Source organism: Panicum virgatum, chromosome 5N, assembly GCF_016808335.1.
Source record: "Panicum virgatum strain AP13 chromosome 5N, P.virgatum_v5, whole genome shotgun sequence".
NCBI classification, from domain to species: domain Eukaryota; kingdom Viridiplantae; phylum Streptophyta; class Magnoliopsida; order Poales; family Poaceae; genus Panicum; species Panicum virgatum.
The window spans coordinates 53,161,558-53,187,350 of record NC_053149.1 but is presented as its reverse complement, the minus strand read 5'-3'; the positions used below and the strand labels follow the sequence as shown (position 1 = coordinate 53,187,350).

The 25,793-nt window shown below is 44.0% G+C and overlaps 2 protein-coding genes across 3 annotated transcripts; both read right to left on the bottom strand.

Annotated features, from left to right (window-relative positions):
* Positions 1 to 853: 853 nt before the first annotated feature.
* On the bottom strand, positions 854 to 5,390 carry LOC120675342 (AP-1 complex subunit mu-2). The gene is made up of 11 exons (XM_039956530.1): positions 4,973 to 5,390; positions 4,732 to 4,881; positions 4,582 to 4,644; positions 4,321 to 4,497; positions 4,127 to 4,230; positions 2,218 to 2,325; positions 2,040 to 2,136; positions 1,847 to 1,944; positions 1,617 to 1,758; positions 1,412 to 1,534; positions 854 to 1,306 (listed from the first exon to the last, which is right to left on the bottom strand). The coding sequence occupies exons 1-11, from the start codon at positions 5,099 to 5,101 to the stop codon at positions 1,208 to 1,210; spliced, it is 1,290 nt and encodes a 429-aa protein (XP_039812464.1). The 5' UTR covers positions 5,102 to 5,390; the 3' UTR covers positions 854 to 1,207.
* Positions 5,391 to 16,576: 11,186 nt separating this feature from the next.
* Positions 16,577 to 21,183, bottom strand: LOC120675363 (farnesyl pyrophosphate synthase-like). Of its 2 annotated transcripts, none has more exons than XM_039956566.1 (11): positions 20,851 to 21,183; positions 18,931 to 19,071; positions 18,741 to 18,827; positions 18,303 to 18,419; positions 18,125 to 18,213; positions 17,859 to 17,910; positions 17,667 to 17,762; positions 17,534 to 17,578; positions 17,326 to 17,415; positions 17,174 to 17,245; positions 16,577 to 16,874 (listed from the first exon to the last, which is right to left on the bottom strand). In XM_039956566.1, the coding sequence occupies exons 1-11, from the start codon at positions 20,998 to 21,000 to the stop codon at positions 16,746 to 16,748; spliced, it is 1,068 nt and encodes a 355-aa protein (XP_039812500.1). In that variant the 5' UTR covers positions 21,001 to 21,183; the 3' UTR covers positions 16,577 to 16,745. The 2 variants fall into 2 exon arrangements, with proteins under 2 accessions (XP_039812500.1, XP_039812501.1); XM_039956567.1 differs by having other exon boundaries at positions 16,771 to 16,904.
* Positions 21,184 to 25,793: the final 4,610 nt, after the last annotated feature.

The window sequence follows — 25,793 nt, the reverse complement described above, 5'->3', positions numbered from 1 at the left end:
CGCCGATCGAGCTGCGCGGATGCGGCGAGCCTCCTGCACCGTTCGCTTGTACTCGCCATTGCGCTGACGAGCGCACAGGGCAAGCCCCCGCAGTTTTTGGCCAGCTCCTCGGCGTACGCCCGCATCTCCGAGCTTGACCCGACAAGCTGCTCCGCTCCAGCTGCTTTTCCTTGGAACAGCGCCCATGAACAGGGCGGCCGCTCGGTCCTTGTTGGTTGCCTTCTCCTGCAATGGCAACCGAAGCTGATTGATCACATCGGCCCTCTTGCTGATCTGGTAGGCGCACCAAAGGCTCCATGAGCTCGGCCGGCTCCCTCCAACGATTCCACGGACTCCATCCACCACCGCAGCTGGCTCGTCGGCTGCATCCCCTGCTTGACCGCGACGCTGATGCAGCACTCGAAGTCATCCCTCCTGCTTCCCCTCCCAGCTCCTTCATCTCCCTTGACATGTGGCGGATGAAGCTGCCGCAGGACCTTGCCCCATTTGTACCAAACAAAGCCACCATGGCAAAAACATCTCAAATAAAAATAAATAATCATTTGGAATTAATTAAGTCTTCAAAAGTTTCGGTTGGTTTTCTTTGTTTTTCCATGGCTACAATAGAAGAGCACTTCTCCCGTTGAAGCCCTGCTCGGCCATCGCTGTGTTCGCTTGACTGTGGCTCTGCTCGGCCATCGCTGTGTTCGCTTGACTGTGGCTGATGGCTGGTGCTGATTTGTTATGAGAGAACAATACTGCTGACTGACTAGTAGCTGGTGCTGATTTAGTATGAGAGAATAGTACTGCTGGCTGGTTGGCTGAAAAAGCGAACACAGCTCTGTTTCAATCTATATTTCAGAGTTACCACTCATTTATGACAAGATGTGTTTCATCGAACTCAAATCAGCTCAAATTTTCCGTGTAATACAAAAGGAACAAGTTTGGTACCCACAAAAATAAATCAATAATAATACAAGTGAACTGAAAAGTGAAAGTTTCCTTTTTTTTCTAAAGCTATACTTGATGGGTAACTTACAGGAACCATGGTAAGGTGTGCCTAACAAGATGAACAACAAACCACAGGGGGGAAACCTTGTATGGCATTTAAGGAGAAAAACTTCCATGCTACATTCAATGCCAACTGATGGCTGGATATAGGGCAAATATGTGTCTTCAGGGTCTTGCGGTATCATCCATGTTTCCCAGCAGCCAGAAAAGAGAGAACTCATATAAGTCTCAGCTCATATTCGCCGGCCATTGTAATGTATCTAACCCAGGGAAGTGCCTGGTAACCACTCTTTTCAATTATCTTCAGGTACCGAACCTGCATAATATACAGGATAACGAACCATTCACAGACTGAAGACTCCAGGGAAAACCCCACAGATAGAATATTAGAAACACAAACTACAAACATCAAATGTATCACCTGAATGCCTGATACAGTGAAATATGGTATCTCAAATTTCACTCTTATTGGCGCCTTCTTTTCTTGGGCCCCTTCTTCAGCTGTTATGCTAGGAAGACTAAATTCCGCTCTGCACATGTATTCCTAGAGTAATAGCTTCAGTACATTAGCACACCTCGTAGCAGCAAAGAACAGAAACAAAGAACAAATTTCAGGTAGTAGTTACCTTGCCACCAGGAAATGATTTTACTTTCCAGACCATTGCATCTCTCTCAGGGGCATATGCAGCAGAACCCATTGAAGTTCTTATATTTGGGTTTGTGGCGTCTGAAGGAACAGGCACTTCAATTTCAACATTTGTTGCTGTGCTGCAAATGCACAAAAAGGAAACCCATCCTTTGAAATAGCCCACACCTGTAAGACATGCAAATCTTGCTATTATAAAACAGCACTCACCTCCTTTCCTTGAACTGACTCCTTGCCTTCACCATGAGTTCTATACGGCTTCTAGAATGCTTCTCAATTTGTGCTTCCACCCAGATAAGAGGTTTCACCTAAAGGATATCCAATGAAGATAGGCATGTGAAAAACGATGAAACAAATGCATTTCACATGTCTAAAGCATACCATAGTTGATCAGGAAGAGAACCTGAGTGCTAAGCCTGTACGTCATTAGATCAAAAGCTCCATCAGGAGGTATGAAAGATATAGTTCTATCATTCTCAAATCTAGCCAAACGTACACACCTAAACAAAAAAAAGGGAGAATGGTCATGCTTGAGTAGTAATGCTGGTTTGATAAACAAAAGAGCAATGCCATTTGCTTACTGATGAAATTTGATATCATCAAGGTCTATTGCCTTTCCTTTAGTTGCTCGGCCTTGAGCCTCCAAAAGAACCCTATCATTCAAGCCAAGTTTGCACTCTGGCATCCCACTGTTCCAAAATATCTCATTGTTAGGGGTTCAGATTAACAGATGGTAAGCATATCTTAATGCAAGGAGAACACCAATGGTAACCATATCAAGTGTAACAGCATAAAATGATTAGTTCAAAGCCTAGTTGACAGGTTGGCTTTCAATATTATGAAACAGAATACATCAAATTCTGTAAAATCAGTAAAAAAAATCATTCAACTAACATACATATTAATTTTAAAGTAGGCCAAGAGTCTCCAGCTAATCTCAAAATTTTAAAACAGAAACACAACCAACATCTATTAACTGAATACCATACTAATAAGAATCTGGTGCAGTACGAACATTACGAGCGCAAATAATGCACGTGCGCCTTAAAGTTTATCTCACTTCGCTATACGATAAGTCATCTCTTTATCTGAATACTGGATGTACAAAATACATAAATAAATTACAACCTCACAGCTAGCCAACTTCCTCTGTAGTATACTCACAACCTGGTAAACCACATCTAACCCTTCCTTTTGAAGTTCTATTGTTAGTTAGTGACTGCTGATTGAGATTTCAACTTTAGTTAACTTGCTTCATATTATCTATAGCACTTCTAGTTCACATACAAGTATGTACAGCAGTAATAAAATTTATAGCTCTAATTAGATCTAATCAGGAGAAATAAATTTTATAGCTCTAATTAGACAACATATATATCCCCAACATAATAGTACATTTCTGCTAAATTAAAGTCAGCATAAACAATAGCCTTAGCAATGAAAATTTATATCAAAATAGCTAAAATGGTAATTAAATTCCAGCTCTACAATATAATTGCATTATTGGGCAAGCCCAAGATATTCATTGTTGCTCTATATGACTTATTCAAGGCTTACATGGTTACACCATGTAGAACTGCCTAAGTATAACAAAATCATCCATAGCTTGTAAAGAAAATAAAAAACGAAGAGTCTTCAAAGCTATGAATTCATGCAACCTTTCAAAAGCAAAGACATCAAAATTGAAGCAATTACTGTATGATAGAAGTTACAAGCAGGTCCCATCGAAAGTGAAAGCCAAATAGACCAACGTGATACATACCCCATTTAAAGATTGAGCAAATTAGGTAGCAAGAAAAATTAACTGGATTCAGATCTAGTAACATCGGACATGTAACATCCTAACAATTTAAAATTCATTACTATCAATCACTAATCTCTACTCCCTCCATCCCAAAATAATTGTTCGTTTAGCCTTCAAATTTTGTCCCACAAAGTGTGTTATTTTAGATTGTAGCAAAATCCATCTAATTAAAAAAATATCAAATAACATGAAAAAATTGTATAGAGAAGTGCATGGAGCCAATCAAAAGCTCAAGTAGATGTTACTTTTCCGGTTCTAATGCATTTTCATTTCTTGAGGATCTAGGGAACCAAATAAACAGTGCTGTTTCCAATCATAACTGCTATAGTTAATTAGGGGTAACATGGTCATTTTCCACTACTAGTAATGCGTCTGAAATTTTCCAATTGGACAATTACTTTGGGACGGAGGGAGTACATCATAACAAAGAGGGACCTTATCCCTATCCAGCGTAAAATCTGTCAATATCAGGACCAAATTTGCACATAACAACCAATGCAACAAGTTTTCTAAAAATCCTATCAATACACCGCTTGCTAGTCTGAATAATGGTATTCAACAAGGGATTAACTAATGAGTGACATACTTATACAGTCGTGAGATCCAATGATCAGCAGCTTTTATTCTTTCGTGTTTAGTAATATGGTCTCTTAAATCTTTTTATGCAACGGAGAATGCAAACTCACCTCAAATATGTTCTCATCTTCAGTGCCCCAACGACATCTGATCTCACAATCTGCCCATTGCTGTTAACTAGAATGTTAACACTCTCCACCACATCCAAGAAGACCTGCAGAAACGAAGTGTGGTGGTTTGTAAAGTACTATAACAGAACTGTCTGCCTGCATCAAAAGAGACAGTAGATAGAAAATCAGCATACTTCATTCTTCTTGTACCGGATCCCCTCACTTCTCCATGACACTGCATTTGTCACAGCCATGGGTGGCCTCTGTGAGACCTCCATCCTATACGCATCTGTCTTGATGAACTCGCTCAAGATCTTCGCCTCCGTGTATTGTGGGTACCCAAAATCCATCATCTCATCAAGCAACTCATACTGTACACACAAAATGGCACCCTATTGTGTCAAACTCCCAGCAATCTAGCATGAAACAGAAGTAGTGCTTGAGCATTTGCTTACCACAACGACAAAGTTATCTCTGAGCGACTCCTCCTCCAACTCCTCGAAGTAGTGCTTGAACACCTGCGCTCACGCACAAGTCGCATGAACAAACCGGGCGCTACAATGTCATCACCATATCTCAGCAAACAGGGAGGCAAGGGCACGCACATCCACGACGCGGTGAAGGAAGAGGAGAATGCTGGCCGCGTTGCAATTCTGGCGGGCTGCGGTGAGGAGGAAGACGTTGTTGTGCTGGATGAACATGTACGTGACGCCGGCGTCGTCGTAGACCACCGGCGAGTGCACTTCCGCGTCGCCCTACCCATTCCGCAGGAACTCAGCACCACGACCGGGCAGATCTCAGGAGCAGAGAGCAGGTTAGGCCCGGGCGGGCTGATCGGTCACTCACCTCCTTGTCGAGGAGCTTGGTGAAGAAGCGCTCGGCCTGGAGCGCGGAGACGTCGCCGCGGTAGTCGCGCCAGACGAGGACGCGGCCCTTGATGTCCAGCAGGAAGAGCGCGGACACCGCGCCCGCCATCGCGGTGGGGGCGATCTCGTCCACGCCCGCCCACCGGATCTGGATCTGCACGCGCCGCCTGCGCCTCTCTCTATCTGCGGCCGGCGGCGGCCATTCGGGGGGGACGCGGGGGAGGGGGTGTCCTCGGATCTCGCCTGCCGCACCGGCACCCGACGTGCTCGCGGCGGTGCGGTGCTGCGGTGGATCGGAGCCGCGACGCAAGGATCGGGAAAACGGAAGTGGAGAGGGTGAGGAGGGGGGCAGGGATCCGGGTGATGGTTTTCTCGCGTCCCACTGGACGGTGGGGCCTGGATGCTGTCCGATGTGGATCTGCTCTTTAGCTGGCTGAGCACTTGCTGACCTACTCGAGGCAATTCAGGCAGATGCAGCATGTACGCAGCATGAATCCCAAGTCCTCATTTGATGATGTTTTCTGATTATGAGAGAAATGAAATGTTTTATACAGTTTCATCTGTACGTGTTGCCCATGAAATAAGTAGATGTGAACCACCTGTTTCGGTGTTACCAATGAGAACAGGAAGTCCAAAATCTTAATGAGGACAACGGTTTTCTAACATGTCATGATAATTTCTACTAAAGAAGCATCCGGGTATAATATGATTTGTTGGAGGGGATCTAGCTATCCCATTTTAAGTCTTCGATTCAATATAAGTGCTCACATTTTCTTAAATTTATTCGAGTACTTAACAATGCTATTCTTTAGTGGCAAGCTACGTGTCCCTTGAACCTTCAAACATTATAAAAGAAAACTCCGGGGCTGTTCGGCTGATCGGTCTGGGCTGAAGTCGGCTGATTGCCGATGGGCTTATCAGCCCAGCCGTTCGGCAGCCGGCCCTCCTCCTCCCATCAGCAGCCGCCCCTTCTCCTTACAGGCTCCCCCGCATCTCCCCGACGTAAGAAAAAAAAAATCGCCTCTCTCCCATCGTCGCCGTAGTTCCCTCCACCTCCTTGCCCGGCGTCGCCCTCCTTCCGTCGTTGCTGTTGGCCCCCTGTTGCGGATCCATGTAGGGATGCCCCTGGACTGACGGCCCGGCGGCCACCGCAATGGATCCCCCAAGGAGCACCCGCCCGCCGCTGCGCCACGGCGAGCCCTGCGGCGCCCGTCACGACCGCCTCGGCAGGCACTCGAGTCGCCGGCGCATCTCCCTTCGAGCCCCAACACGCCCTCCCCACACTGCCGTCGTTCCCTCCACCGGAGTTCGCGGGGTCGGCCTCCTGCGGCAGATCTAGGGAGGCGGGGTAGTTCGTCGCCGGCGCACAGGCGGCGGCCGTCGGGAGCGGCGGCAAGAGGTCGGACATCTCCGCGGCTCCCTCTCGAGTTCCTCCATCAGCCCATCCGGCGACCTCGACGAGACAAGCTTCCGCCTCCCCAGCCGTCGCCGCCACCGGGTCCAGGTTCCTTTCCCACAATATGATTCAGACTGTTTAGGGGAGCCCAAGAGGGGCATGCGTTGGTATCTTTAGAGTAACATATTCATCACATATAAGATACATGTTATATCCATGAAATTAGGATTTGCACATGTAACTTCGCATAATTGAAATTAAATTGGGCACGTAGAAGAACAAAATCAGCAAAAAATCTGTGGGAACATGGGTAAGCTCAATGCAATACCACTACAGCATCTTCTGTAACAAATATTTGTCCTGAAATGATTCAGTGAACAGGTTACTTCATTTTGCCCTCTAGTTACTGTCATTGTTTCAATGATTCAGTGATGCACAACAATAGAATTGTTAAAGCACAACATACCACTTTGTTTTTTTCATCATAAGCTGTTATAACTTGTGCGTGCAGGCGGCCTACAATTCCTGAACTCAGGCTGGGTACCATCGGGTGGTTTCTCAACAGTCCTCTAAACTGGCACCTTCGTCATCAGCTTCGTGGTCACCGCCGGAAGCTATTCTGTACAACTCGTGTGCCAAACGAGCGAAGCGAGAAACCAAGGCAAGTATCTATTTGTCAACTCGTCTTCTCCGTGCACTTGTAGTTACGGCGTTGTACCATTTTCTATTGTACCTCTCTACTGTATCGGAACAATCGAATCCAAGTTACACGTTCCCACAGATGCCAAGAGATCATGCGCATTGGGAGTCCTCAGAGACAGCTCTTCTGCTGAAACTTGCCATTGAGGAGAAGCAGAAATCCAATTGGAACCAGTTCGGTGTAACTAAGGAGGGATGGCGCAACATTTATCCACACTTCCCCCCAATACACACACAAGCAAGTGACCAACAAATTCGATGCTCTAAAACGGAAGTATAAAGAATGGCATGACGCGCAATCAGCCTCCGGTCTCGGACGGGACACGGCCACAGGGGGCCTAGCAGCTGAACCAGAGTACTGGCAGATCCATTACGGCTTGCCTAATGATCCCGACGACTGTACGGAGCCCGTGGTATGTTTACTACTACTGATACTGCTACCACTCAGTTCTATATTGTTATGTTAAGATTCATAATTTCACGCACAGACTAACACCAATGTTACCTGCAGGAAACAAGTAACGCTGCTGCAGATCGTGCCCACCCACCGGCTTTCCTGAATGAACTACATGCCCTCTTTGGCGACCGGGTAACCAACTCTGGCACGTACATATCGGGAGGTGGCATTGGTTCGTTAACACCTCCTCATGTTATGAGGCAGCACGATCACAGTGGCCCTGTCAGTTATCACTCTGGATCCAAAAGGGGCCGTGGCGACCAAGAGGTTGAGAGCCCACATAAGAAGTGCTGCGAAGTTGGGGAAATGTTGGGGAAGATATCGGACAGCATTGCTGCACAGAGTTCATCTAGGGATCGTGCCACCGTGAGCAGGAAGAGGTTGATGCAGCAATGCAACTCTTAGAAGACGATGGTGTGCCAATCCCTTCGGACCTCTACTTCACAGCTTTGAAGTCGTTCGAAAGCTCTGTGCTCCGTAGAGAGTTCCTCAACATGTCTGACCCAGAAGTCCGTATTCCTTGGCTCACCTGGCTTAAGAACCAGAACCAGAAGTAGTCCTTGCGGCTTGTTTCAGCTGTCGTTTAAATGCTTCTGTTATGTACTGTGCAAAACTATGTGTGTAATAATTTTGAATCTGTTAACGGACTTGGACTCCTTGTAATAATCGTGCTGCTATGTTGTCTTACTCCATGAGCATGTTTTCATATATATAACAATGCATATTGGTGGTGCACAGGAATATTAATTCATCTTTACAAAATAGGACATGATCATAGTTCCATTTGTTTACCTGTAGGTGCTCATGGAACCTGTAAGCGGTGGGTACTGCATTTGTTTGCAGGAAGCTGCTGCATACCAATTAAATCCATATAATTAAAGGTAATGTTGCATTTCTTGTGTTTACTACAAATGATTTGAATTTCCCGCTTAATTTGTCATGTACTTCCTGCCTAACTTGTCTTGATTACAATTTGTCGTGTGTTACACAGAGCTTTCCTTTGCAACTCCAAATCTGAATTGCTACTTCAGGTATTGACACAACAGTACGTATGGTTGTTTTGCTTTAAGGTGCAGTATATGTCCCCTGAATCCTTGATAGAAAGCATTAGTACAGTTTTTCCGTTATATACAACATTAGTACAGTTACATTATCTCTTGAGCTTGATTTGGTCACAGCTGTTCCTGTGGTTTGTATGTGTGACCCCCAGCCCCAGCTGTTCTTGTGGTCACATTTTTCTGAAGAATACATGCTGTTAGTTTCTGATGTTCTGTGATTTCGGAAGTACATTTTCTGATGTTTTTGTTTAGTACAATTAAAATCATAAGTACATTTTGTGAAGGCAGAACAATCATGGAGCACCATATCAATCACAGTTATGATGAAAATAGTGACAATTCTAGCGAGAATAGTTTCAATGAATTGGCAAATGCTGCTCTGGCGGTAGGTTATGCAATGTCTGCGATGATGGCCCCGGCACCGCCAACATTCAAACATGTGCTTGTGCCGGACCTCACCAGCCGACAGTGGGTAAACAACGTGCTGAGTAATCAAAACAAATGTTTTCTCAACTTTCGTATGCAGCCTGAGAACTTCTACAAGTTGCATCATATCTTAACCAACTACTATGGGCTACAACGAACTAGGGACATCTCAACAGAAGAAGCTTTAGGCTTGTTCCTATGGGTTGTGGGGACTAAGAAGTCAATGAGGCAAATGCATGAGAGAATGCGGAGGGGACTGGGAACTTGCAGCATGATGATGCAACATGTGCTCAAGGCAATGATGCCTTTTGCAGATGCGGTGCTTAGGCCGATGGACAGCAGTTATGCAGAATTGCCTGAGGAGTTGGCGGAGTACTCACCTCTGTTTGATGGTTGTATAGGAGCCCTTGATGGGACGCTAATTGAGGTGAGTGTTCCTGAAAGAGTGCAAGCTGACTTCACTAATAGGCATGGGTGGAGAAGCCAAAATGTTATTTGTGTTTGTGACTACAATATGATGTTCATGTATGTTGGCGTTGGCACGGAGGGTTCAACGCATGACATGCGGGTGTTGAAGCAGAGGGCTCTCATGGATAGCAAGTTCCCGCGCCCACCAAAAGGTTTGTTTGCAAAATTAAACCATGATGCATGTACAATTTATGGTTTGTAATGAAAATGTGTGTATTTGTGTGCAGGACGCTATTGTTTGGTGGACTCTGGGTATACTTGTCAAGATGGTTACATGCCGCCACATCCAGGAAGGAGGTACCATGTGAAGGAGTTCAAGAAAAAGAAGCCTCAAAACGCAGAGGAGTTGTTCAACAGGCACCATTCAAGGCTGAGAAATGTTATTGAACGGAGTTTCGGAGAAGCAAAAATGAAGTGGCAAATGTTGGATCGCGTGCCTCATTATCCACTACTAAAACAATCACAGCTTATAATGGCTGGACTGGCACTTCACAACTTTGTGCATCAGCTGGAAGGGCCTACACATCGACCGAGGCGTAGGGTAGGTGATGGACTAGGCCAATTGAGTCAAATTGCCTCAATAGCTTTGAGTCCTGATGCACCTACACAAAGAAGTCCGAGAGTGGATTACGCTGGGACTTGGACTCCTTGGGAACAAGTATGTGAAACTTGTTTATTAGTTGACATATATGTCTGTTATGATCAATATTTAGTTGACTGCCAAAGTTTGTACTAATGAATCATTTGTAAACATGCAGTTCCTGGGAGGACATGGAGGATGAGGATTTTGATGAATGAGGTATGGAAGGGGCTGGGAGCATGGGGATGAGGGACTGGCTGGTTGAGGAAGAGGGTTGCAGATGCCTTTTAGAGGTTGATGAATTTGGCTGCTTACAATGGGTACTACTTGAAATTAGTTTGATTAGGTGAATTTATAAAGTAATGCAGTGGCAATTTGTCTAGGAGATGGATGCAGTTGTGAGACCTGTAGCTGTGTCATTAGTGACTCATGACAGCTACAAATTTTGTAAATTGTCTACTTATATGTATGCTGTAGCGAACTGTAGAGGCCTTAAGGATGGGGTCATAAGTGGTAATGATTAGTTGGAATTGCTGTGATTAGTGGCTCATTTGATAATTGGTGCGGTAATGAGTAGTCTGAATCTGTTGGTGTTGCTGTTCAGTTTCAAATGTATAAACTGCTGCCGTTTTTTGAATGGAATCAGCCGCCATCAGCCTGATTTCAAAAGTGTAAGCCCAGCACTGTTGGCAGATGGCGGCTACTGTTCACATTCAGCCAATATCAGCCAACAACCGATTAGCCCAACAGCCCCTCTATTGTCGAAAAAATAAAAGAAGATAACCAATTATCGAAAAGGACATGAAAAGAGAGAGGTAACATTCTGCATAAAAAAAAGAGCCCATTTGGGCCCGAATGTGCATTGCCGGTCTCTTGGGCTGCATCATTCGTCGTTAAGCCCTTGTTTAGTTGCATCCAAAATTTCAAAACTTTACAAGATTTCCCGTCACATCGAATCTTTGAACGTATGCATGAAGTATTAAATGTAGCTAAATAAAATAACTAATTACATAGTTTGTCTGTAATTTGAGAGACGAATCTTTTGAGCCTAGTTAACCTATGATCGGATAATAATTACTAAATACAAACGAAAGTGCTACAATATCAAAATTCCAAAAGTTTTTGCAACTAAACAAGTCCTGAGTTCCTTCCGATCAGAGACACTGGAAATCCGGCGGTGTTTAGATGGGCTATGAGCACGGCTTGTTGGGCTGATGAGGTATGTGGCAGTCCCACCTAAATTAATCCGGCTTAAGTGCGCTAACCATCATCAAAACGACAATCAGGGTTAACACGCACTTAAAACAGAGTAATCCGGCAGTGCTGTCGGGTAAAATCCCGATTAAACCACTTGAACAGGATCGACAAAGCAGTCTAGAGAATGCAACATTCCATACATTTTACAGCACAGAGTATGAAATTGAATTATTATTACAAACCAAGTTTGAATTTATAAAAAGACAACAGAGTTCAAGTTTGACGAAAAACGAACGATAGTCTAGCGTCGAAACCAGACGTCATGATGAAGCCCGTACATGACGTCAATCACAACCTCAGATGTTCCACATGAAAAACAAAGCCACAAGCAAGGCTGAGTATACTAATACTCAGCAAGACTTACCCGACTAAGGATATACTTAGCCCATAATCTAGACATGCAAGGCTTTTAGCTTGAGGGGTTTGTTTTGCCGAAAAGCAGTAAAGAGTAGATCCTAAATTTTAGATTTTAGCTTCCAAATTCTAGTTCAATTAACCATTCTAGGTGAGCATCTATCCAATAGCATACATGGTGGGAAACAATTATCTTTTATCATCCATCCAACCATATTCATCATCATCATCATATTTCACTTCTTACTCTATGTGGCAAAAGGGTTAAGCAGTCCCAAACCGTGAGAAGCGGACGATTCGAATCGAATTTGTTAACCTGACCAGGCAGACCTAACACACACGTATGGGAACCAAGTCACCCACACGACTTTTCCCCTTTTCTTTCCGGGTTGTGGATCAGGGTCACCTTCCTCGACTACAGAGTACGACGACTCTGCACCCGCATGTGCGCGTATGAGAAACAACGTTCAAAGAAGATGAGAGTAAAGTCCACTTGCCGAGCCAATCAGGTACTTAAGCTTACCGATTACCATATTTCTCGGCATGTGGTTAGTATGTTCAAACGTTTAACCACCACTACCACACACTGCGGCCTTAACCATTTTCACTAAACAGACGGAGCATCACAAGTACCACAGCCCCGCCTGTGAGCCTTATAGTTGCAGAAAGTAGTAGACATTCAACTCCTATAATTCTCGCGAGTGACAGGAAATCACTCGACTTCTACCGAACCATTAGCCTAGCCAACTAGCGACCTACACATACTAGTGTTCAAGCATAGGTACCTAGGATCATGCAACTAAGGTTCCAATCAACTCCTGTAACTTAAATGCACAAGTAGATAGAAACAATAATAAGTTGCATAAATTTAAAATAGATAGGACATGCTCCGGGGCTTGCCTTCCTGGGCGTAACTGGATCTGGGTTCTTCCGAAATCGGGTTCGGGTCTTGCGCAGCTTCAGTTAGATTAACTTGAGCTTCACGCTGCTCACTCTCGGACTCGGGCACCAGCTCGTATGTTCCGTCAGCGAGAGTGGTAGTATCTATATGAGATGCAATGCACATGGGTAAGTCGTTGTGATGGTAAGAATTTATGAATTATTTCACAATAACGGTGTAAAGCAAACAAAACCCGAAGTGAAAGAGTGAAACACTTCCCTTCAAAATTTACTGGGCAATCGTTTATAGAGTAGTAACTCAACATATCTAACTACACAAGACATCATGATTAACAGCACAAGAAAGCTATACTAACATCCTAAACAAATGGCATTAGCTTCATATAGCAATTAAATCATGGTTAGTTAATAAATTAGTAACTCAGCACACATATAGTAGTAAATTCAACAAAAAAATTACTTCAAACAGAAGGTAAACAGAACTAGCTATCCTACAAAATTCATCCTAAAACTTGTAGCCAAATAACCAGAACAAATCATGTAATCAGACAACTCCTAAAACAAGATTGAATTACACAGGTTAGACCAGAGCATAAAAGAAACTCAAACTTTAACAGTAGGTCTAAAGAGGGATAAAATATCTATCGTGAATTTTTCATGATTTATTATGCACAGAAATAAATATGAGAAAATAAACAAAACAGACAACAGATTAGCAAGATTTATTTTTATCTCCCTATCTAGCCATGAACTGAAGCTCAAACTTCCTGGAAAAGCTAATATACTCTAGATGAACACTCAGGAATATTTTCAGGATTTATCAAGAACATAAACTATTTATCATAAATAAAGTCTACTAAACAAGGATTAAATCAAAGAATCAGCTACACATGAGAACTGACCACGAAATTTTTATAGCAACACTAGTGTCACATGAACAAACCACCATAAAAATTTCAGAGCATAACAAGGCTTCAAGAAATAATTAAGAAAAAGAATAAACAACTAGCCTTTATGCACCTAGTAACACAAATCTAATTTTCCAGCAAAAAGTTTCAACTAACAACCATCATACTATGATTCTACTGCATAGAGATTTTCATAAGGATTCCAGAACAACTGGGTTTTCTATTTTACGAATTTTCTACGAATTTCAATTGAATTTCAAAGTTTACAGCTAAAAATTACAAAGGAGTCCCTACAGCACTATTCATCTGAGTCACAGTCTATTCAAACAACCCCCTGGACTTTCTTGAATTTCAACCCGAGGTCCTGGGCTGGGGTTTGAAACAGGGGAGCTTCGGGCGGCCGGATTCCGGTGCTTGGGGTCGTCGGCGGCGAGGGCCCGGTGGGGGAAAAGCAAGAGGAGAGCGAGCTCTACCTCGGGGTGGCCTCGGTTGGGGCTGGGATGGCCGGAGCGGGCGGCGCCGCGGAGAGAGGCGGCCGGCGGTGGACTGGGCTTGCGGCGGCGGCGTTCCGGCGGGCTTGGGCGGCGGCGAGTGGGTCGGGGAGCACCAACGGAGGGTGGGGGTGCTAGCTGCGGGGTTGGATGGGCGCGAGGAAAGCCGGAGGAGGGAGCTCCGCGGGAGCCTAGGGATGGGCGGCGCAAATGGCAGGCGGCGACGGCTCTGGACGCCGCGGAGGGCTCGGCTCGGCGCGTGGAGCAGGGAGGCGAGCAGAGGGGGAGGGAGGAGACCCGTTTGCGCAGCAAGGGGAGGGAGGAGAGCCAGGCGAGGGCGCGAGCGGGTTGGGGAAAAGGTGCACGGCACTGCTCGGCTCGTTCGTCGCCGTGGCACGCCGACGGCAGTCCTCGGCGTGCGTGCAAGGAGATGGCGCCGCATGGAGAGGCCGAGAGGCTTCGCGGAGGAGCCAAGGACGGGACGCAGGGAGAGCACGGTGCGTGGCCGGCCGCCTTAACTCGACGGCGACTTCGGCTCGGCAGAAAACAGGGGAGGGAAGAGAGAACAGAGAGGGTAGAGAGAAAGAGAGAGAAGGAGTTTGACTGATTCAAATTCAAATTTTTCTCAAAAATTCCTTTTGAAACATAGAAAACTTCGAATACGAAAGTTGTAGAGAACTTAAAAACCTACAACTTTTATTTCTGGAACAAGTTTAAACGAGCAAAGGTTTAAAGGTTATTTTAAATTTTTGAAAACTACAAATCAAACAACTTATCATTTCATGCGATTTTCATCATTTGTACCCCTAGAGTTCAACTGGACATTTACAATTCTTTTCATGGTGAACATATCTATTCATTTTCATATGCCTATTTGCCTTGGTGTGAAAGTTATTTGAGGTTCCTGACCTATGCACATATACACACATACATATGCACACATATAAGTTATTTTCCAAAAAGAAATGCATAAATTGCGATTCTCTTGTTTATTAAGCATGAAATCAAATTTAATATTGCTTGCTTAGCATTTTAAAACTCTGGGATGTCACAAGGTAGTAGCCACCTTTGCTTCGGTTTCTTTCCAGTGTCGTCATCGACGAGCTACTGTATTTCGCAAAAAAGATTCTGTATAATTCGATATAATATTTATTTTCAAATAATTGCAATATATGCTCGTGGAATCGGTATATCAATCAACGCTTTTGCAGAATATCGCATCTCGGTATCAATGTACCTGAGACGAGGGCCAAGAAAACATTTTCATTTTTACATTTTAATACGAAAACGATATCGAAAACAGAATAGTCGAACACGAATACGAATATGGATTTCCGGAATATAAAAAACGAACCAATTCGAACGGATACGTATCGAAAACAAACGGTCTACGAAAAGTTAAGACGGAAACACACCGACCTGTACAATATCCAATCATCCAACAAACCCGACATGAGTACATGAAAATAATAGACAAATGATAATAACACAAGTAATTGTAAGCCATGATAATAATTCACAACCTCACAAACAAGTTCACAGCCACGCAATAGTAGTGCAGTATATAGCCGCAACTCACAAGCCCACACTTAGATAGAAGATTTAAAATATTCATAGTCATAGCCACACATAGTAGTAAAAACGGTATATACCGAATTAGTAAAAACGGGATATTCTGATAAAATACGAGAAATACAAAAACGATTGGGATACAAGCCAAACCGTTTCCGTTCCGTTTTCGAATTTGACATCCCGTATTTCATACCATTTCCGTATTTGTTTGAAAATATGAAAATGAACGTGTAAAATGTAGAAATCGAGACGGAACGGAACGGGATTTATCCCGACCGTTTTCACTGCAACAGCACACCATCAACCACAATGGCCGAGCAGGGTTTCAACGGGAGAAGTGCTCTGTATCAATGTATCTGTGCCGTTCGTCGTGCTCGGAGTAACGAGACGCCGGTTCGTCGTGCTCGGACTCGTCTGCCCTACACCATTGTTGTCGTAACCAGTCGCTTCGACCCATTGGTGCACGGGGAGCACCTCAAGGCTGCAGGAGAACCTTTCTCATCGTCGTCGTAAACTTCCAGCATCTTCTTGCACTACCGTCCAAGAGAACATTCCACTTTCGAAGAGTCCTGCAATTTGCTGGAATCAATCGAACCAGTAGTTACCACCGAAACAGCCAAGATCAGGTTGGACACATCAGCAATCTCTGTTTTTTTTTTTTGAGGGCAGCAACCTCCTGAGGCTCCGTAGAACCGTGCAGCTGCCGCCCGTCTTTTTCCTCACCAGTTACCACTCAAAACCTCTTTTTTTTTTAATCCTATACTAGAGTACAAGCTGTAGTATAAGCTGTAGTATCTGAACTCACATATAGACGCACACTTGAGCCATTACCGTCCGAGCTACCGCTCGTTCTGACCACTCACCACCCCTTGGGTGCCTGCCTGGCACCACATCAAGGCCGTCGCGTTCAAGCACAGCAACCAGAAATATTTAGCGCCTGGGTTTTCACCACCCCAAATTGTTAGAATGGAAAGGGCAGGGTGAACACAGCAGGGACAGGGAAAATGCTAGCGACACAAGCCTGTGAAACCGGGAGCATGTGCTTTATTACATTACATATATAAAACCGCTAGTACGGTACAGAGTGAACGAAATACATGCTGCTACCCACGAAACACAGAAAGCATAGTGCGTCGAAAACGTCGCTAGCATAGGTGGAAAAGGTTCTCCACACACGCAGCTGAGCTCTACTTGTCCCTCTTGTAGATCTTGTGCAGGAAGGACTTCAGAACGGTCTGAACCGTCTTGTTCGGCTGGGCCTCGATGTCGGCCGTCAGCTTGTTGTAACTCTCCCTCTCGTACTCATGGAAAACCTCCTGGATTTATGCCAACGAGGAAGGACATCACCGAAACAGAAAATGTATTAAAATAATTGCCAGGTTCTGCCACAGGCAAACGCAAAATTTGGATGTTGTTTCAACATATTGAGCCAAACCAATTGCATAAGGTGTTAGATTTTTATAGTTTATTATAGATAACGCGAATATTGTTGTTCACTAAGGCGTCAGAGACACTGTGCGACAGAGTCTGTCTGTATTATGGCTTATGCTGCTATCCGTGAATTTTACATGCTGACTTCACTGTAAATGATAAGAACATAACGGTCAGGACATACCACCAGATTAAGCTCTTTGTACAAGTCTTTCACCTTTGCAACACATGCTGGATCGGACTTCCCATAATTTTCCTGTTGACCAGACATAAGGGGAGTAGAGTTTAGATACTATCTTCTTTGTTCCGAAAATGGATCAAGGTAAAAGTACTTACAAATAGGATTTTCTTTTGGTCCTCATCAGTACGTTCAAGAGCTTGCACAACTAACCAAGAACACTTGTAGTCTTCAATATCAGTTCCGATCTGTGATAAGAGTTCATGTTGATAAGAACATAAACTAAAGAAAATAGGACCTTGACTGCAATCTGCCCCACAGTTACACCCATTTAAATTAGTAAAACTAAAAGGTGCAAGTGCTAACCTTGCCAATGAATTCAGGATCACCAAAACAATCTAGATAATCATCCTGTAGAGAAATATGATTAATCAGATGTAGTTCAATATAGAGTACAGACAATTCATAACATTCCACCTAGAAGCAACAAGATCATTACCTGGACTTGAAAATATGTTCCCATTTCAACAAGAATGTTCTTTACATCACCAAAGTTATCCAAGTTCTCACCAGCCAGCAGCAGTGCACATGCAACCTTGAATGTAGTAGAATATTGTCACGAGAGACATCTAGTTAAATACTATGATTACCATCCCCAATTAAAAGGAACATATGGAATTATATCTCTTACAGGGAGATAAAATGAATAGTAGGCTGTCTTGTACTGAACAATGCGTCGGTGACTGCAAAATGCAAATCAATAAAAAAAATAGCAATAAAAAATATGATATCCCAAGTTTCAGGTACCAAACAAATAATGATACCTCATTCTGGAACTACACAGGCAGTGGTAAAGATTTTCTTTTACTACATGTGGTTACCAAGATATATGCAATAAATCATGCAAGGAAGCAAAGCATGTGAATTGCGTTACTGCTGCTGTGTTTAAATGCTTACATCGTCAAGTTATATTTACTTAGGTCCTTTTCACCCTCATGAGTAGTGATAAGATCCAACAACTGCCCTGAAGCAGTCTTGAACTCAACCTACAAATGTAAAAAGAGAGTCAGTCATTGTTTAGAAGAATTCAGTAAGTTTTGCATGAACCTATGCTTATGTCAGAAGATAGTATTACCTCATTGAACAAATCAATGAGATCAACATAATAGGGCTTTCCTTTGAAGTGGCGTTGAAGGATCCGTGAAATATGATTGCGAAGGATAATCCCGTCATTTACAGCAATGAGGCCAACCTGCGAACAGAAGCCCAGCAATAGGTGTCAAAGTTTGCAGGCTAAAAGCCGAAAACAATCTGTTTGCACTCAATAACACACTAGTATACAACCATTCCCTACGAGGAGAATAAACAGAAATGGGCATGAAAATAAGTTGCTTATAAGAAGAGATCAAATAGAAACATGCAGCATGGAAGTCAACTTTTAATAGATGAACAATTCTTCGATAATCGGTGTCAGCATCGAATCCTTCTCAGGTAAGCCCTCGATACAGCCATCATAAAAATAACGTACCCAAATAATTTGGTGCACAAAAAAGATAATTGATCCTCAGCTGACCTGAGGCACCCTAAACCAGCAAGGCTGCCCACGTCGTGTCTGGGAGTTGTCCATGATATCATCAAGCACCAGAAAATAAGCTTGAAGCTGACAAATGGGAAATAATAATTAAGGTTACCACATTAGAAAAGATTTCATGCTATTAAGATTCAACAAACATGTTCAAAACAACATTGTCGGGGAGTATTACCCATTCAATACACCAACCAAGGGTGCAGGCCAGAAATGTCTCCTCCTTGCTCAGAACATCGACACCCTTCAATATCTTGTAGCTATCAATGACTGAGAGCCCGCGGTTGCACTTTCCTCCGAGCACATTGTAATCAACCATCTGCTCCAAACGAAACAAAAAAGTTGAAAAAAAGCTCTCTAAGCTAGTTATAGTATCACAAACTTAACAGAAGAAACTAAAAGAAGGATATAATCAGAAACAATAGAACTCATTATGTGGATTTCCGGTTTATGCAGATTGCAGACCACAAACTGCAAACGAACATGAGAATACTGGTGGATTCTTATAAGTTATAAGACCTTCCCAGTGAAGTCGCTCAATTTGTATCCACTGTGAACAACCAATAAAAACACTTGTAGTTTACAAAAGGGACAGGCGACAGAAGCAATCCGTCAACTTCACTACTAAGTGCCAAGCAAAGTATAAGGTATGGCATTCTTTAAGACATGTTGTGACGCTCCAAATTTTCCTTCAACTTGCAGTTGTTCCTCTGCTTAAACAATGGAAACTGACTTACTTAATGTAATAACAGGCAGATTTCTTGTGATTTTTACAACTTAGTCAGAATTTCTAGCACTTCAGATATCTAGGTCCCTGAGATGCTTTTTATATATTAGTTTTTACCAATGTACAAAATAGCCAGCTAATAGCCCGCTATTAGCTTTTTAGGAGACCTACCGCTATGCTATACAACATTTGACCGCTATGTCCGCTAAAGGTGATTTTATAGGATTTAGCGGTAATAAATGTCTGCTATGTCCGCTAAAGATTTATTCAAAAGAAATAAAGAACATTATAACTAGAGTAGATCATAAACAAAACAGTGGAGACATAGTTGGACAATCAAGATATGTGTTAAGTCTATTTTTAGAGTGTTAGACCAATGATTCTTCTAAATTTATATGTAATTATTGATTATTTTATTATTCCGCTAAATGATTTAGCTTTCGCTATAGCTCTTTTAGCTTTTTAGAAGGGCTTCCGCTAAATATCTTAACCCGCTATTTCTTACCTTGGTTTTTACAAGCACATATGTTCTAAGCAACCATTTTTTTTGTATGGTGATAGTATTTCCTCAAATAAAATGAAATCGTTTCCATATGAACAATCTGAATATTTTCTAAAGATAATCTCTGATATAAGGTAACAGTTTGACAAGAATTTGTGACCACGACTAGTGATTCAGCATCATTATTATTTCTTCCTGATTCAGGGCTTAGTCAGACACTGAGACACAACTTAACTTTAGTAACAACAAGGTGACATGCTAAACTTAATTCTGTTCAGGCAGCAACACACTTTTCTTAAACAAAAAACTAGTCAATTACCGAAGTCCTAGATGGTATATTAGAAAACCCCTTAGCAACCATAATGTGTCAAGGATCAGGAACAACAACTCAAACGCTAACAGATTTCACAACACAGCTAAGCCTTTCGCAACGAATTGGTCGGCCCTTTTAGATAGATTAGAGTAAACCCAAAGTCCTAATCACATCCCTTGTTTCATATTTGCTGAGTCTCCTTTTAATGTGTGCGTAAGAGAAAGACAGAGATTAAGAGATAACAGACTTTGTCGCTCGGACTTCCTGAATAATCCAACTCTAACAAGTCTAATTAAACCGATCAAAAACATCAATCCTTCGTGTTTATGTACACGACTCCTCTCTCCATAGCATTCTAAAACTATTTAACACGTAATCACGCAAACTGGGAGAATTTCAACCGTCAGGCGTCAAATCCTCGGAACCACCGAAAGCCCACTAAACCTGGTAAAAAAATAAACCCCCGAAGCTCTTACGCGAGCATATAGGCCCCCTCCGCCAGACCAGATCAAGCCAACACCCAGGGTAAAAACTAAGCGGAGGAAGAGAGCATTACGCGGTCGATCCACTGGAGCGACTCGTCGGTGAACTCGAAGGCGGGGTCCTCGAGCATCTCCTCCTTGAGCGTGCTGTATATCTCCTTGAACGCGGCCCTCGTGTCGGCGCCGCCGGAGCCGTTGGCCACCGCCACCCCCGCCGTTGCCATTGCGCCCTCGGAGTCGGAGCCCTCCCCCACCTCGCGTCGGCGCGGGAGGAGACGAGGAGGGAGCGGAATTCTGCGGAGGCAGTATGGGAGAGGGAGCGAGCTGAGGAGGAGGAGAAGCGAGGCGCGCTGCCGCGTGCTGCGCGTGTGCCGCGCTGGGGATTGTGGTTGGTGCGGGCGAACAGATTTGTGGGCACACGTTTATTTATGGACCGCGACGGCCTGCCAACTGCCGAGCTGGTGGCCGTGGCAGGCTGGGGGAAAAAGTCACTTTCCGGATGCAAACAAACAAATATGGGTGAGTTTTGAGGATGAACTGTGGGCTCGTGGAAACGTTTCATGCAGTGCCACGCTCGGCTTGCTCTCCAATCAAGCTACGCCCTTCTTCTTCTCCATCAGAATTTTTTGCCCAGGAATAAAAGGAAGAAAGAAAACCAAAGTGAACATAGGCACTCGTTTTATTCTCTGAACAGTTACAGATTGCGGAACACTACAAACAAATCTTCAAGCGATTCCAGCACATTCGAACTCCAAATAGAAAGAAAGAAGTCAAATCCTCGTAAGAAAAAAAAAAAGGCTCAAGCACAACAAGACCGCATTCAGATTGAAGCTCTCCGGCCGTCGATCTGCAGCCGGCCCACGTCATCATCACGTTGGGGAAGAGCATGGGAATATGTCCATGATGGAAAACTATACGATTGATTGATGAATAGTGGGTGATGCTTGAGTTGCACAACGGTGTTGCTTGCAAAAAAAAAAACAAACTTTATGTATGGGCAGCCCTTCGTCTTCTTCGAGGAGTTCCATCTGCCTATCTTCATTGCTGTTTATACGAACCACGCTACTTGTACCCATTTTTATTTTTTGTGTCCATTCACTTGTGCACGTGAAGCATGTTTGTGCACTTGTGTACCCATTATAAAGTTATCCGCTCTCTTTTTAAAATAAAATAATGTACTCATCCTGAACAACATGTATATTTCAGAAATAGAGAACAACAATTGAGACTATAGGGTTGATTGGTTTGCTTCCGAAATATACCGTACTAAAATATGAGCAAGCTCATAACTTTTGGCACTCGTTTGGTTGAAGACCAAAAAATAGCCCACCTAACAAAGTGATATTATAAACTTGCCAAGATTTTGATAAAAAGATTGGCATGCCACGTTTTGCCACTCTGATATCTTAGCATGCTAACATTTTAGTATCCAACCAAACAAACCCTATACAAAATGGAAATATTTTTTTATCAAACATGAGGGATAATCCCCTACTGTTTATATATTAAAGAAAAAGAAAGGATACAACAAAATGGAAATATTAGTGGGCATAGTTGTTGTCGACCTTTGAATTTAGGATTATCTATTTCTTTTTCTATAAATAGTACTTTTGTCTTCTACTTTTGGCCCTATCAAAGAAGTTTTTGTTATGCACAAAAGCATTATTGTGCCTTTTTTCCCCTCGTTTAGCATTTATTACTAGTAGAAAGTGCATTCAGTGTTCAATCAAAATTGCTTCTAAAAACATTTGGCTAGATGGCTGGAGCTTGATTCATGAAAAAAAGGTAAAGGAGACTCAATTGACTAAAATACCCCTGATCCACTAATTGTACATGTTGATCTTTTTTGGTAAACAAAATTAAAATCACAATGCAAAGAGAATATATTGGCAAGTTTTGATATATACTGATAAAAAGTATCGTCGGCTCCTGTACGTGTGGACACGCCAAGTTTTGGTTACTGTGACCATTTTTCTCCACCAATTTTGGCTACTTAAGCCATAATTAGCAGATAGTTACTGTAGCATTATTATTGCAAATCATGAATTAAATAGACTCATTAGATTCGTCTCGCGATTTACAACTCATTTGTGTAAAAAAAATTTGTAAATATATTTTATTTAATACTTCTAAATATAACAAGATTCACTTTGATGTGACGGGTTGTAAAATTTTTAGGAGGGAACTAAATACCCCCAGTAGTGACCCTCTACTTTGGCCACTCTAGTCCATTTTGATGGCCATGGCCAAAATCTCGGGCCGTTAATTTGCTGACCAGAACTTAACTTGGCCCCTATGGCAAGCCTTCATCGACAGGCGACGTCGTCCGTGCACACCACCGCCATGTCTCTCCGGCCTGTGGCTTCCGGCCGAGCGTTGCTCGGCTGCAGAGTTCGCTTCAATTCGGATGGGGATAGGGGATGGCACATGGCAGGCAGTTGCGGAGATACAGGGCGGCCGGCCGGTGGCCGCGCGCCGATGCCGCTGCCGATCTGGGGCAAGCGGCCGGGGCGATGCGCCGCGCCGGAGTACAAGCGCCAAGCCTCGAGCGGGACGTCGGCGTCGCCACGTCGCTTTCCGGTCAAGTCGGTCAGCGCGCGCATTGGTGGCGAGAACAGTTGGCCATTGATGATCCGACCTCCGCGCCCGTCCTCCGTCCAACGTCCCCGAGTCCGGAACGAATTCAATGGTGGTCGTGGTCGTCTTCACCTCTCCGCCACGCAGCCCAGCAACGCATTCATGGGCCCGAAAGGTGACATGTCCTCCCCCTGCCGAACAACTGCGAATTATTCCTTTTTTTTCCAGAGGCAAACGACAGCAGATTTTTCTTTTTGATGCGGAGATCGATGGATTTTGCAGTGGGTCGATCGACGATCACGGGCATGTATGTTTGGAAGGTTAATTTTGAGGGATAATATTTAGTTTTAAATTAATAGGCTAAGGATTAGCTCAAGGTGGGTTATTTGAATCCATGGGGTAAGGCCAATCTCAATAGGAGTGTCATCGACGGTTACCAAGTCAGTAAACTAGGTAATCGAGTCAAAAAAGTATCATAGTGATGATACTCTCTCTCCTTTCTCTTCATAATAAGACTGCCATGTCAGTATATTTAATGTCCATGGCACTACAATGACACCACATTGAGATTGGTCTAATGCACACCCTCTCTCTTCCATTCTCATGTCAAGATGTGTGTGCATACTCATCTTTTTGTGGGGATCATGTAAAAATAGCCTCATTATCACTTTTTGGAGGGGCTAAAGATTTTGGGAGGGATAATTCACTTTAGCTCAAAATTTATCCTATATATTTAGATGCATGAGGAATAATTTGGAACTAAAAGAGGAGGATTAAAGATTATCTGTTGTATCCAAACAGAGCCCATATCAGGCGCACGCGCTCCATGTGCTCGCCGTCGCCGCCGCTTGGGTTGGTTTTTGGTTGGGTCGCTGTGGCTGCTGCTGCTCAGCCAGCTCAGAGCCGCCTGGTTGGTATTGGCACCACACACACAGTGACACAGCACCGCTTGGACGTTCCGAAGCTCACAATCTAGGACTAGGAGTACTAGCTAACTTCCACATCTATCCACATCCACTGGGAGGAGGGCCGGGGGAGGTGATGAAAAACGTGGGCAGGCACGACCGCCGGCCAGCACACGCGCGCGCATGGCCTGCCGGGTGCCACTTCGCCCCGCGACGAGCCTAGCTGCAAAAGGTACTCGTGTTTCTGGCCGTCTCGATCATCGGCTGCTAGTCGCCGGCCTCGTGTCCCGCAAACTTTCTTGCCAGAACTCCACCGTGCGCGCGTACCCCGACGGCCCGACCTGTGTGGATGTGGACACGTGCTTCGCGAGCGCCCAGCACGCGGCTGATTTCGCTGAGCACATGCGATCCGGCCGTGGGGCCTTTACTGACCATCTCCGGTAGGAGTGAGAACGCGTGACAGAGAATTAGTAGAATGTTATTATGGACGTGTCACAGAAGACAGAGAAAGAGAGCGACAAAATACCTTTTGTCAATTTTTTATTTTCTTAGTACTAATCAGCACTGTATTTACAGAAATATAAACCCCATCTTTTCAAAAAGAAATATAAACCCCAAAACAAAGAATTTATCTAAATATACCTTTGTTTTCTAACCGTAAGTTGGACGAGAGTGCCCATTTCGTCAAAAGAGGGGCACGAGAAATTAAATTCGTCTAGGAGTACATCTCTTTTCCTCTGTATTAATATATGAACGGCAAAGCTCATGCCGGTTCCGTTTTGAAAAAAATAATGAAAATTGAAGTCTGTCCAATAAATATGCATGCAGGACTGGGAGTAGGTCTCACGGAGAAACCATTTGAACCATCAATAGAGAATCGTCGTCTTCTTGTCTGTGACAAATGGAACTAAAACAAATACTGGATACTACAAAACTGTCATGGAGCTGTCCGTGCAAGCAACCAAGAAAGAAAATCCAAGCTCGGAGCCTCACCACAACTGTTCGACGGAATGTTCAACCACGGGAAAGAACCCAATTGCAACGAACCTGGGGGCCAAGGAAGAATTAGAATGTGAACGATCTGTACACAGGCAGTGGTGCCTTTACTGACCGTCTCGGCCGGGTAGGAGAACACCTGCCGGAGAATTAGAATGTGATAGACCGGATTCATCAGGTGACAGTAAGAGAGAGAGAGAGAGAGAGAGAGAGAGAGAGAGAGAGAGAGAGAGAGAGAGAGAGAGAGAGAGAGAGCGGCGAACTGAAAGACCTTTTGTCAGCGTGTGCTTTGACAAGAAACGAACTAGTTTCTTGACAAGCTGAGCTGAGATCTACCTGTATGATTTATCAATCTGCCGAAGCCAGTAGGAACTAATAAGCGTCTCCAACTCCCAGTGCCTGGCTTCTTTCAGATTTACTTTCCCTTTGCGACCTGCGCTTCTCGTCCGTTTAACACCATGCTGCAGCGCGTGGACATATTGCCTGGTCCGACGGGGCTCCGCTGGTCGTGGGGCGTGCGGGCGCGGTGGCCGGCGGAC

What these genes read in the sequence shown, in the direction of transcription:
- LOC120675342 (XM_039956530.1), bottom strand. Translation starts at nt 5,101, where the DNA reads ATGGCGGGCGCGGTGTCCGCGCTCTTCCTGCTGGACATCAAGGGCCGC. An exon ending in GAGATAACTTTGTCGTTGTG is followed by an intron (nt 4,498 to 4,581) that starts GTAAGCAAATGC and finishes TTGTGTGTACAG; the next exon opens with TATGAGTTGCTTGATGAGAT. An exon ending in CGTACAGGCTTAGCACTCAG is followed by an intron (nt 1,945 to 2,039) that starts GTTCTCTTCCTG and finishes GATATCCTTTAG; the next exon opens with GTGAAACCTCTTATCTGGGT.
- LOC120675363 (XM_039956566.1), bottom strand. Translation starts at nt 21,000, where the DNA reads ATGGCAACGGCGGGGGTGGCGGTGGCCAACGGCTCCGGCGGCGCCGAC. An exon ending in TCATTGATTTGTTCAATGAG is followed by an intron (nt 18,214 to 18,302) that starts GTAATACTATCT and finishes TTACATTTGTAG; the next exon opens with GTTGAGTTCAAGACTGCTTC. An exon ending in ATCCTGAATTCATTGGCAAG is followed by an intron (nt 17,416 to 17,533) that starts GTTAGCACTTGC and finishes CTCTTATCACAG; the next exon opens with ATCGGAACTGATATTGAAGA.